Below are 13,581 nucleotides of genomic sequence, written 5' to 3' on the forward strand. Positions count from 1 at the left end.
AAATATGAAATGTCCGTAACACAAACAGCAGCCTCAAAGATTTGCCAGATGTACTTCAAATTGGCCCAATGCTCATGTCACTCAACATGGCCTAGCACCTTTCCTCTGAGCTGATATGGAATGCTTATGTGGTCAATATACCCAGTCCTCCTGTGCCTGGGAAGGAAAACTAAAATCCAAATCGTTGACACTTGACTTTTGCAATTCTGTCTGTCTATACCAGCAACACTTCAAAAGTTATTTATCAATGTCAATGAAGCATTGATCTCTTACAGTTTGCAAACAATGTCACTGCGAATTTTAACACTAAAGGCAGGGGAGAAAGGCCATAAATGTGTATCACATGACAGTCTTCTGAGACACAGTCCAATTAAAGTTAGTGTGAAGTCGATATATTCTGAAGTAAATGAAGCAGTTAATGTGTACTACTTCATGTACGAAAACACAGAAGCTTTCACATTATATGGCTTGCAACACAATGTACACACTAAGTAGGATTTTTTTTTCTCCACAAAAGCAAGTACATACCAAAAACATGTCTGGAGAGAACACATCTGATGCTTCACGATGCTAAGTTCTCAGACTTTACTATATTTTGGGACATGAAGGCAATCTGCAACTTCACAGCAAATTTCAGATGCTTACAGAGCTACAGACCAAAGAAGCAATTGCTAGTGTAAATTTTTTTTCCTTCTTATCACTCTAAAGACACTTTTCCATTATTATTAATCCTTGCAATTGAAGTCATTGAAGGCAAAATAAGCAACCCAGTAATTAGCCTGAATTTGCCAAGATGACAAGTTATTTATCATGAGGTACATACTTCTTTCTAATTATCACTTTAAAGAAAAAAAACAAGTTTTCTTCCTAAGCAGCAGCTACAAAAATAATTAGAAAGTAATAAAACCTGTGGATTATCAGTTTGGTATGTTTTTGTACAAATATCTCACAGGCTTGCCTACGAATGTCATCATTAGGAATGTGTATTAATTCAAACATTCTATTTTCCTTTGATTACACATAAATTATAGTCTTTATATTTATAAACTTCACGTTCAAAAGTTAAATATTCATGCTCTGTAGGATTTTGCTCAGTGTTTACATTTTCAAAGCCAACAGAACTCAGTCTGCTCCTAGTGATAACTGAAAGAAAAAAGAAAATATTTTAAAGGAGCATAAAATATATAGAAAAATCTCACTGATACATTTTGCTTTATACTTTGTGGATCTTCATCTTTCTGTAGAGCAATGCTCCGCTGGATGCAAGACAAGCTACAAGTCTGAAGATATATTACTATATTAACTTCATTTATGCTATCTGGATACCACTACAATACTCTAGGCACCACAGTAATTTTCTTTTCTTACTTGCAATAACTAACATTAGAGAGCAAAAGATGGCTAAATTAATTTATAACTTTATAGTTTCCTCTACTAATTATTTCCTCTTCTTATATTTTAGGTCATCCTGTCATTCCTGCAAACACTAATCAATCATGGGATTTGAAGTTAATACTACTAAATAAATGAATTGCTTAATCTCCTATGACCATCTATACATACTTCACCTTCACAAAGCTTATAAATTTTATGTCATCAAGGACAGAGTGACCTTCATTTCCACAAAATGCCTCTTATTACTGGACAAGCTGGTTACAAATTTATCACTTATCCACAGGAAGAGAGTCCTTCACCATCATCATTTGACAAATGCACGTCTGTGTTTTATCAATTGACCAGGTCATACTGAATTCCAGAACCATAATTGTGGAATACTATATGGTCTCTTTCTTTTCTGAACATTTGAGCTAAGATGAAGGACATGCAACTCAAAATTAATCTTCTACTTGGCCTAGTTATCACTGCACTAGTACAAGCTGTAGAAAAAAAAGCAGACTGCCCAGAGTCATGCATATGTGAGATCAGACCATGGTTCACCCCCATGTCTGTGTACATGGAGGCTCCAACAGTCGACTGTAATGATTTAGGCCTTCTTAATTTTCCAGCCAGACTGCCTGCTGACACAAAAGTTCTACTTCTACAGACTAATAATATTGCAAAAATCGAACATTCAGTAGACTTCCCAGTGAATTTAACTGGTCTAGATTTATCTCAGAACAATTTATCTTCAGTGACCAGTATTAATCTTAGAAAGATACCACAGTTGCTTTCAGTGTATCTTGAAGAAAACAAACTTACTGAACTCCCTGAAGAATGTCTCTCTGGACTCCACAATTTACAAGAGCTTTATATTAATCACAATCTGCTTTCTGTGATTGCACCGGGAGCTTTCATAGGCCTCAATAATCTTCTAAGACTTCATCTCAATTCAAATGGTCTGCAAATGATCAACAGGAAGTGGTTTGAAGCTACTCCTAATCTTGAAATTCTCATGATTGGAGAAAACCCAATAATCAGAATCGAAGATATGAACTTTAAGCCTCTTATCAATCTGCGCAGCCTAGTTTTAGCAGGCATAAATCTCACTGAAATACCAGATAATGCTTTGGCTGGCCTTGACAATTTAGAAAGCATCTCCTTTTATGACAACAGATTTGTCAGAGTGCCCCACATTGCTCTTCAAAAAGCTACAAATCTTAAATTTCTGGATCTAAATAAGAATCCCATTAACAGAATACGACGAGGAGATTTTAGCAATATGCTGCACCTAAAAGAGTTAGGAATTAATAACATGCCCGAACTGATTTCTATAGATAGTCTTGCTGTTGATAATTTGCCAGATTTAAGAAAAATAGAAGCTACCAATAACCCCAGATTGTCATACATTCATCCAAATGCATTCTACAGACTTCCCAAGCTGGAATCACTCATGCTCAACAGCAACGCGCTGAGTGCCCTGTACCGCAGTACAATAGAATCCTTGCCTAACCTCAAAGAAGTTAGTATACACAGCAATCCCATTAGATGTGATTGTGTCATCCGCTGGATTAACATGAATAAAACAAACATTCGCTTCATGGAGCCAGAGTCCCTGTTTTGTGTAGACCCTCCTGAATTCCAAGGCCAGAATGTGAGACAGATACACTTCCGGGAAATGATGGAAATCTGTCTCCCCCTGATAGCTCCTGAAAGTTTTCCATCTACTCTGGATTTAAAAACTGGTAGTCATATTTCCTTGCACTGCAGAGCAACAGCAGAACCAGAACCTGAAATCTACTGGATAACACCATCAGGACACAAACTTCTGCCTAATACTATTTCTAATAAATACTACATTCATTCTGAAGGAACATTAGACATAAGTGATGTAACACACAAAGAAAGTGGCTTATATACATGTATAGCCACAAATTTAGTTGGGGCAGACCTAAAGTCAGTCATGATTAAAGTGGACGGCTCTTTCCCTCAGGACAGCAATGTATCTTTGAATATTAAAATAAAAGACATAAAATCTAATTCTGTTTTGGTTTCATGGAAAGCAAGTACTAAAATTCTGAAGTCCAGTGTTAGATGGACAGCATTTCTGAAAGCCGAAAACTCTCACGCTGCACAGAGCGCTCGAATACCATCTGATATAAAGGTATATAATCTGACACGTCTAAATCCATCAACTGAGTACAAAATTTGTATAGATATTCCCACTATCTATTCACAGAATAAGAAACAATGTGTCAACGTAACCACAAAAGGACTGGACTTGGCAGTGAAAGCCTATGAAAAGAACAACATAATAGGACTCCTTGCCTGCCTTGGTGCTCTTTTGGGAATCATTTCTGTGGTATATCTCTACAGCTGCATCTCACGAGAGATGAACTATGATGCTGGACACAACTATCTAAAGAACTACCTGAAGAAACAATCCTTCTCAGTCAATGAGTTTTATCCTCCTCTAATCGGTCTTTGGGACATGGGCAAAGAAAAAAGCACAGTAATGGAAGTAAAAGGAACTGTAATAGGTGTACCAACCAATATGTCATAAAATGTCAGTGTAACACTTAATTTCTGAATTAAAAGCACATGACTGCATTTGTGCTGAACAAAAAGGCAAAAAGAAAAAGTATTTCTTTTACGAACTAGATGCCTGAACTTTGCTGCTGCTGACAAATGGAAATATCTACCGACTCAGCATAAAAGAAGAATTTTAACTAACTGGCTTCTAAGGGTATTCTACCAACCAAATACAATTAACTTCATTTTCTAGAACTTTCACGGGACTTTTAAGTCTGGAATACAGTGCAAGTAGCCAAGAACATTTTCTGTATTTTTTTTTTTATTATTATATAAAAATAGTGGAACTGAGCGATACCTCCTCCTGTGCTGTATTACACACACTAGCCACGAGTTTTTGCAGTGAACAGATATACTAGGATTGACACATGATGTAATGAAATGGACAAATTCTGTAGAGTAGACACAGTGAGTATGTGAATTTTTTTTATGAGGAAAATACATTTTTGATTAAAACCAAAATAGTTTTTGGCTTGTTTGTTTCTAAAAAAAACGTTCTGGGAGCTCTTGCCTGACAATAAACAAACTCATTCTAATGTCTGATAAAATATCTCCTTACATATTCTGCTGTAAAAATGCCAGTCTGAGTATATAGGATATTTTTCCTGGTTTTATAACTGCAATAAATCACAGAACAAATATTTTTATAAAGTATTTACCCATAATAAAACCAAACATATTTTAAACATTGCTTATTGTGGGAGGAAGAAGAGAGGAGGAGGGTGGGAATGAGACATGAGACTTAAGAAATAGATTGTTAGCTATTGATAACAGCAAGTTCTGAGCTGCTTTGGTATTTTCCCAGAAGCTTGAAAACTAAATGCAATGTTCAGACTCAGATACTATAAATCCAATATTTTGTCTTCAGTCAAAAGGGTAATTCCGTTATTAGTAATGTCTAAACTTTAGGCTGGCCATAGAGGGAACTCAGATAGCTTGAACAGTTTAAATTATATAAAGGTTTTCTTTCTAGACCTGCACGCTTCTGTTCAGCAATAACAACTGACTAGTCTATAAACCTCCTCAGCTTTCACAATGTAATAAGCAATAAATGACTGGCAGAAACAGTATTAGTAGAAATGAAATGAAACAAAATTAAAAGAGAACAATGAATACCTGACTATTCATATTGAAGATAAAGTTCTCATGGGAGTAGGACTGCGCCTGTAAGCAGCAAATGTGCACAAGAAGCTGCAGACCAGAATGTTGATTACAAAAATAAACTAAATTCTTCAGGATGGAAAAAGTGACTGCTCCTATGCCGTGTAGAGAAAACACATCTGGCCATTAAGACACCTGATGAAAAGACATCTGACCATTAAGACACTTGATGAAAAGACATGCTACCTCCTGACAAAGAAAACAACAGCAAAATTTTTATGTTATTTTGGTTCATATGTATGAAACAAATAGGAATAGTGAAGGAAAAAATATCTTATCACTGAATATTGTGCTTAAGGAAGTAAATATTCACAGAATGCATAGGTAACCTGAACTACAAAGTAAAAAAACGAGTAACAAACATGTCTTGTAAGTCTTCAGTAGACTTTAACATTTTTTAAACTCTATAATAATAAAAATTTTATCTTTCCAGACTCAGTCAAAGTAAACATTTCTGTGTAATTGCTGGTAGAATTTTTGTAGGTAGAAAAAGTCTTGTATTTAGACATTTAACTTTTCCTCTTATTTATAGTTTGCTGCATACTTTCAAAATATTACTGGTCCATAAACACTTAAACATGGAAAAATAATTTCATTTTCCCGAGTACTAATGAATAACTTGCTTTCCTGTTAAAGATGTCTTTTTTCTAAATCCCAAGATTTTTAGATTATGTAAAGACAATTTCCAAAGTTGTTACAGGCAGAAAGAAGAACCTGATACTCATTTTAAACTACCAAAACTTAGGATATCCATAGAGTTGATATGTTTCACCAAAGAAGGTAGTTTACCAACCCGATGAATGGCTCCAGCACATAAAGGCACACTGAAACCGAGCAGAGAAGTGCTGCGACGGTGTGAAAGATTCCAGAACCACGGACAGCTCCTGGCGCGGAGCTGTTCCTCCGGCAATGGGCGCTCAATTGGGACCCACCACTACGCAGATCTTGTACTTGTCAGCCAGAACTTGTAGGTATATCTTGTGTGTTTACCTTTGGAATCTAGCTACATTTAGAACTTTTAACTCTTAGAGCTCAAAAACGAGCTAATCTAATTTTTTCAATCAAAAACATCTCTGCACAACGTTATAAAACAGCACACAAATGCAAGTCTAATGGGTAGCACTGATAAGAAGACTTTTTCCCCTCTCACAGAATAAATATAGGCTTTATTTACTTATTCAAACATGTCATTAAAAGTTTTTGTTAAGAGATAAAGTGCATTTTTCTATAGAAGGATTCTCATACTAAACTTTTGAGAGCTGAAATGTGACTAGATAAATCTCACACATACTGGAATCATTCTACACCTTATACTGATATCAAATCAAAATATAACTTACATTTTAAGAAATATGTTATCCGTAGCTAATTGTTATGATGCAAGTGACTTCCTTTATATCCCAAAAAAAGAGAAATATAACTGCATTTTCTTAAAGTAGCTTTTCACTCATCCTCTCACATCACCTTAAGCAATTTTACAAATTTGTACCTTCATTTCTCTGAAAATATCTCTGAAAGAATATGCGGAGCTTTTGTTTTCGGCATACCAACAAGATGCATCTCCTGTAACTACCATCACTCAGCAATATTCTTTATTTGTGCAAACATGCCTTCACTGCTATCACTCAAAAGTGAAACATTGTCACATACTAGGAAAACGTCCATAAGAACAAAGTCAAGAGTGTCTCTACAATAGATTATGAGAGCACAGATTTTTAATGACTTAGAATAAAACATTTGTGATTTGGTAGAGGTGCTTGACTGATGGGGTACAAAGAAGAAATACAACTGCAATAATGAGAACAGGGATATCTCTTCAAAGAGTTGTCACTCTTACCAAAGGGTCTGCAGAAAAAAATGCTTGCAGATTTAGATTAAAATTTTAAAAAGACATACTTACTAGCCTATTCGAGTTAATATCAACATCTATTTATTCATTAAATTATATGTCAACAACATCGTAACTCTTCATTATTCCACTGAGGTTGTAAATACCTTCAAACTAAAATTTTACATGTTTCTAAAGGAAACATAAGTTTAGTGATTTTTTTTGATCAAATTCTATTTACTGTAAGAACATGTTAAAGGCAAAAATCATGCTGGAGGCGAGGTTGTTTAAACCCACTTAAAACAGATTTCTACATGTATATGGATTAATGAATGGTTGTTTGATCATTTTGTCATATTCAGTTCTGTGTGTGAAGTACATCTGTTCTATTAGCAACATATTAGCCTGTCTGCAGACCTTTCTTCCATTATATCTGTATTGCATTTTATCTACTATGCAAAAGTAGTATCTTGTAGAACACATGGCAATGCTTTCAATGGTAGTACTGTGAACCACCTACTATCCATACAAACATAAATCTTTAATATCTGCACAGAAACACCTCCATGACATTACCCTAAAAAATCTCTGAAAAGACTCATTATTTCTCCATGACCAAAGACACTCTTCATGTTAAAATCCCCACAGAAGCTACAGGGGAGCAGTGGGATTTTGTGTAGCTGTATGTAAATATGGATAGTTGTTCCTTCCACAGATATACTACTCTAAAAACCTAAGAGTCCTTAGGAAGCAATAAATCCACCTCTTATCTTTAATAGCTTAGTGTATCTTTAACTTATATCACTTTACAGACATATACCAAAAAAATCTAACAATTTTTTCAGCAAAGTAGAACCTGTTAAAAAAGTATAGGAAGAACTTCCTGATAGTGCTATAGCAGACTTTTCAATAAACTCTTCATTTACAGGAAGGTTGTTTTTTCCACACAAGGCATAGGGCTAAACTTTCAGTCTTTCATTAATTGGGATGTTTTTTCTCTTTAATAGAGGTAGGAACTGACAATGAGCTATATATAGTGTCCTCAGAAACAGAAAAGCAGTGTTATACACCTGTGTTTCCATTTATTTAATAGTTTTCTCTCAGGAGTCCAATGCCTTAAAAGCAGTACTTACTGATTATTCAAAGCAGAAAACAGTAGTTCAGAAATAGATTAACTTCATCTTGGCATTTGACAGCAAACCTCATTCTGAAACATGCTACTAATGAAAGAGAGAAAGCAAACATGAGCGTTTGAAAAATCTGGCTAGGCAATACCCAAAACAGAAGACTGAAAAGACTTTTTAATTCAATTTTTCAATTCAGTTACCTTACTTTTTTCTATCAGCTACTAGACTGAAAAGTAGTGTTCTATTCATAAAAAGATTACTTCTCGGTAAAACATTTACAAAAATCAGTTCCAATATTCCATCAGCTAACACAGCCAAATGCTAAATTACATATGTACATATAAGTTTCTGTTTCAGCAACAGTGATGTGAAATCATAAATTCAAATATTAGCTAAAAAAATTAAAGATCACAGAACAAATGTTGATTTACATCCTAAAAGGAAATTTCTACTTCCAGAATTCACTAATAAAATTCATTCTGCTTGTGTAACCTTAAGTAGTGATGTCAAGATATCTTAAAAAAGAAACGGAGATTCTTCCCTCAGTCTTGTTCTGGCCAGTAATAGAAGAGACACAATGACCAAAAATAATCTTCTAAAACATTCTTTGTTATCTGAAACCAGAAGAGACATTTCAGAAAAAGGTGCCTATACCGTCTAGAAAATAAGTTGACATAGTAGACAGTACCAGAAGACTTGAGGTTCCAGAGAGAAAAAAAAACCAAAAAGTATCACTCTGTCAGACTTTAGGAAGAAAACAATTCTTATTAATGAACTGAATGGAGTAAAACGAGAGTGGAGGTGTGGCACTGGCAAGAGAAGAAACTTTACATAGCAGAAAGTGTACAATAAGTATGAAAAGTTCAGTATGAAAACTAGAAATTACATTTTGAAGGATATAGTTAGATGGAGTAGAGAAGCTAGCCATTGAACATAAACCACTAGAGATAAACCAAGACTAACAATTCACTTCATGCTAAAGATGGAAAATGTGCTTGGAAACAGATTAACAATTGCATACAACTTTTGTAGATGTAAGAAACAAGATGAGTAGAAACATACCCAGACTAAAAAATTACTGGTGTTGCCTACTGAGGATTGGGACACTTCAACACACTGTAAATTATAGAAAGACATTCTGAATAAAATTGTTGGGGAAGTGATAGATGCAAGTGATATTTTTAGAGCATCTTTGGGTCCCACGAGCAACAGTAGAAAGATGTTGGAATAAACTGCTAGGCAGAAAAAAAGAAAAAAAAAAAAAAACATCTTTCTGCAATATTGGTTGACCTTCCAAACGAATTCTTTCGATAGGTCACTTCGTTGACCTACCAAAAGTGTAATTAGAATAGACTCCAGTTTAATACCACTGGAAATAATTGGAACCAATCTTCTCAGCAAAAAGCTAAATAGATACTCAGGGAAAATGCTAAGCTACAAGAAAAAAAAGAGAAGGATTACCAAAACAAGAGAAAGATTACCTAAACATTCAGTAAATATAAAATTAAGACACTGAGAACAAAAACTAACCTAGATGCCAAAGTCTGTGAAGATCAAAGAAACCTAATCAAACTTCATTTACCCATATGACAACTCCAGAAGTTGGATATTAAACAAGAGAATTGCAATTACTCATTTATATGAATAAATTCAATTTGATTTATTACTGAAATTTGGCAAGACTTGCACGATTGGAATGTTAAAATACACAACCATAATCCATCTAGTGAGAACTGTGTTTGAAACAGAACTGAGCTGTTCACTTCAGGTTCAATACAAATTCTGAAGGAGTTGTATTATAGAACAGTGTGAAAATAATATAATGTATCAGACTAAATTCTGTCTATGATTAGCTGCACTCCAATATTCTGAGACAAAATGTACAAGTTTCACTTATAAATAGCATAAGCATACAGTAGAACTAGTAATGAATAATGAAAAGTGACCCTATGGTACATGGCTGAATGGTTATGTTATTGTTCTGGTTACATTAAGTAGTATTTCATTTCTATAGCCAGGGTTTTCAAAAAGAGTTATAAGGTTAAGCCAGTTGGACAACATGTTTAAAAGACTTGTTATTTCGAACACTCCAGAAAAATTTTTAATAAAAGCAGTGTATATCTACCTGCTTGACTACAGTATTCTCAGAGAGATATAAAGATGCAGTTCTATTGAAGTGCCTTCCCACTTTCAACTTTAAAACATTAAGTAGACCAATCTTCAAAGAAGCCAACTGTAAAAAGACAGACTGCAAATGATCATAAATCTGGACTATTTTTTCAAGTAACTGACAAATCACTTTTGTCTTTGGCTGTTTAAGAATGTGACTGTGCTATGACTGTGTAGTTTCTATTTCTAGGAATTACAACTACAAAAACTAATTTTTATTTTTAACGTCAAGAGAAGAATACCAATACTTTTTTCATAAAAAGGGTACATATATTCACCTATGAAAAGTGTAAACACTGTACAGATAGTTATATTATTTATTATTTGTCTAACCATTTAAATAACCTGTAAACTGTGGTGATTAATGACATAGAGAAAGCTATAACAAGACACAAACATCCAGTTTCATTTTGAAAGCTTTGGGGTGCATCTCTCCTGACTTTCAGTTGTTGCTCCAAAGGAAACATGTGATCCTATCTCTCAGGTCTTGTCAACCCTGTATGTATATCTCTGATATCCCAGGGCATCGAAAAAGAACTCTCAATGCTTATGTTTAGGAACATAGCTATGCAAGAACACTCACATACAAAAAGAAATTCCATTATATTCCAAAGAAAATTAGCTATTTGATGGGAACAGAGTTTTATTTAAAATGTTATTTTACAGTTCATGAAGCTCATTCTTATTTAGGAAAAAAGAGGCAGGGGTAGAGGGAGAAAGTTCCAGTGTTCCTGAAACATTAAAATGGTTTTATGTTTTCTTTCGACATTTAGGAAGAAAACCTTTCTTTTCATTTGTCAAATTACTGTGACAAAACAAATACAAGTATTTACACATCAATTAATAAAAAACCTGAAATGAAATGCTGATACAAAATGTTGACATTCTTGTAGAACATTTGATATTCATTGAACCAGAAATTTCAGGTTTTAAAAAGCTCCATTGGAAAGTGTTTAATTCTTTCTAAAGCTCATCCCACAAAGACATTCATGTATAATGCTCATCCCACAAAGACATTCAAGACTATAAATCAACAGTCTTCAAAGCAACTGACTTTTATTAAGTCATTTCTACCTTCAGAGAAAGCTGAAAACTACAAATGAAATTCCTCTGGCAGCTAAAAAATGCTTTTTACAAATCTCTCTCATTTGCTTTTTTTTTTTTTTGTTTTGTCTCTCAGTTTCAATGATTTTTAGACTTTTTTCCCAAAGTCCTTTTCTTTGCCTTGATGCATATGCTCTGTTCCTCGCCCTTCCATGATCCCTGTGGGTCCTTTGCCTGTTTTCTGCTACTATTGTTGCCAGACTGTCACACCATTTCCAACACTCCCAGTAAGGACAGATGTTGTCTGACTTCATAAAAAAAAAAAAAAAATTAAGCAAACATCATAATTTGGAGATAAAATATTTGAATAACAAAATATAAACATTAAAGACAGACCAGGGTTTCTACTTTGGTGTAAAACTAATCAGCTAATGAGATCAAGTATCTTTCAAGGAAACAAAGCATAAAAATGTAATGACGTTCAGATGAAAATAATAACAGTAATATGGGAGTAAGATAAAGCTGAAAGGGTTGGCAATTTGGGCAGATGGCCTATTCCTGATGCTAAAATAGCTGATGTTCTTTTTAACATCACAGTTTAGAAGAGTGGAAAACAACTCCATCTGCCTTTTACGTAGCTATTGTTTTTTATTTGCGTTGATGACAATTTCACACTGTGCTCCAAGTAGCCATAATGCTTTTGGGAATCACATAGCTACATGCTGTATGTATTCAGGTGTGGAGATCAATTTAGAATAAATGGCCAAAAGAACAAGATATTAAGTATAATAATAATTGTAGCTTCTTGATCCAAGAACATTTACATTCATGTTTCTACAGAATATCGACCCCTAATACAGATATTTGGCATTTCCCTCATAAGCTGAATACACTGATTCTCTCCCACTCATTCAAAGTGTACAGTCACACAACACCTCAATCACAGAACAGTATTTCCCTTAGTAGGAATTCTCTACTAAAACAGAGAAAGGACAGTAAGAAAAGCATATGGAAAAACACTTCCATACTGAAATAGTTTCTTAGAAGTATATAACAGCCATGGTAAATAAATATATTCTTCCTTCCAGTAATTACCCATTAAAAAGACTACCAAAATCTACAGATTATTGAGTTCTAAGCACTACTCTGAATACAGGACTGTTCTCATTGTGTGTCTTGGCTAGAGCTCCAGTGAAAACAGAAGTGCTGAGGACAGCTGTACATACAGGAGAGAGTCTTCCATAGCTTACCGCTAAATTAAGGGTCATAGAAGGCTATAGCTCCTCTCCTAGACTGCTTTTTGCTTCAAAATGTCCACACGAGACAAAACTGCTTTCCAAGCCATCATCATGAAAAATACAGCTTGGTTCCTTTTGACAGTCCAGCCCAACTTTACTCTTTATCTCCTTATGTCATGCAGATTTACACTCTTTCCCAGGACCAATGCAAGGATAGGATCTCTCCATGACATTTGGTGTAATATATCACACTGAGTCTGCCTGTCAGCACTTGCACAGTGTGGATTTGATCAGACAACATTTTTGCTAGTCAGAGAGACAGCTCTCATGTTCATACCGATAAGAAAGCAAACATGAAGAGTATCCTGTTAATAAAAGGTATTCACAGGTGATCCCTTCGGTTCAGACTATTGCTGCAGATGAAAAAGCAAATAAGAATTGCACTCCTGAAGCATGTGCTTATTTCACTCTCCAGGACTTAAGATGACCTGAGAGCTAGGTGCCAGAACAAGGTCCAGTAAGGCAATAAGAGTCCCTTCTATTAATGGAAGACAGAAGACAAGAAAGAAATCAAGATGCAAAAATGAACCTTTCATGTTCTTTTTTAAGGACCAAACTCACTAAATATGGTATCTAGTGACATCACAACAGTGAAAGAATTACCTTGTTTATCTTTTTAAGCCTAGCAATTACACCATCTGGATCACTAGACCTTGAAGGATAGATAAATAAATGGGAAGATTATCTCTGCAAGACAAAAAAAAGGAGTGAGGCATGCCCAAACTGAGGTGTACAACAGCATGGACAACACAAAACTGAGTAGAAAATAAATTCTGCTTTTCAAGTTAACTGAATAATTAGGAAACACAAAAACAAATCTCAAATCTTTACTGATAGTTAATTAGCTGTGCTTCAGAACCTCAACAGAGAAGAAAAAACATTCTCCTTTTAAAAGTAGAATAAATGTGAGTTTTGCACTGGTCAAAGACAGAAAACCTCAAAGAGAACTATCTAATACTAACTGTGAAAAAGCAGCGATGACAGT

The 13,581-nt window shown here is 34.6% G+C and overlaps 2 protein-coding genes across 18 annotated transcripts in view; one reads left to right on the top strand and one right to left on the bottom strand.

Annotated features, from left to right (window-relative positions):
* Positions 1-13,581, bottom strand: part of IMMP2L (inner mitochondrial membrane peptidase subunit 2) — a 507,930-nt gene that overhangs the window by 286,905 nt on the left and 207,444 nt on the right. The window lies entirely within an intron of this gene.
* LRRN3 (leucine rich repeat neuronal 3) overlaps positions 1-13,581 on the top strand; it is a 168,935-nt gene that overhangs the window by 31,939 nt on the left and 123,415 nt on the right. For 11 of the 13 annotated variants that reach the window (XR_012764741.1, XR_012764742.1, XR_012764739.1 and 8 more), the window contains one exon: positions 1,463-4,377. The exons of 1 other annotated variant lie outside the window; for it this stretch is intronic. Coding sequence is in view for 1 of the 12 variants with exons in the window: in XM_009943429.2 (XP_009941731.2) it covers positions 1,814-3,940 (2,127 nt within the window). In the remaining 11 variants the exon portion in view is untranslated. Of the gene's footprint in view, positions 1-1,462; positions 4,596-13,581 lie in introns of those variants that run through there. One more of the 13 variants, XM_009943429.2, reaches the window with a different exon arrangement.

Source organism: Opisthocomus hoazin, chromosome 8 (assembly GCF_030867145.1).
Source record: "Opisthocomus hoazin isolate bOpiHoa1 chromosome 8, bOpiHoa1.hap1, whole genome shotgun sequence".
Taxonomy (NCBI): Eukaryota; Metazoa; Chordata; class Aves; order Opisthocomiformes; family Opisthocomidae; genus Opisthocomus; species Opisthocomus hoazin.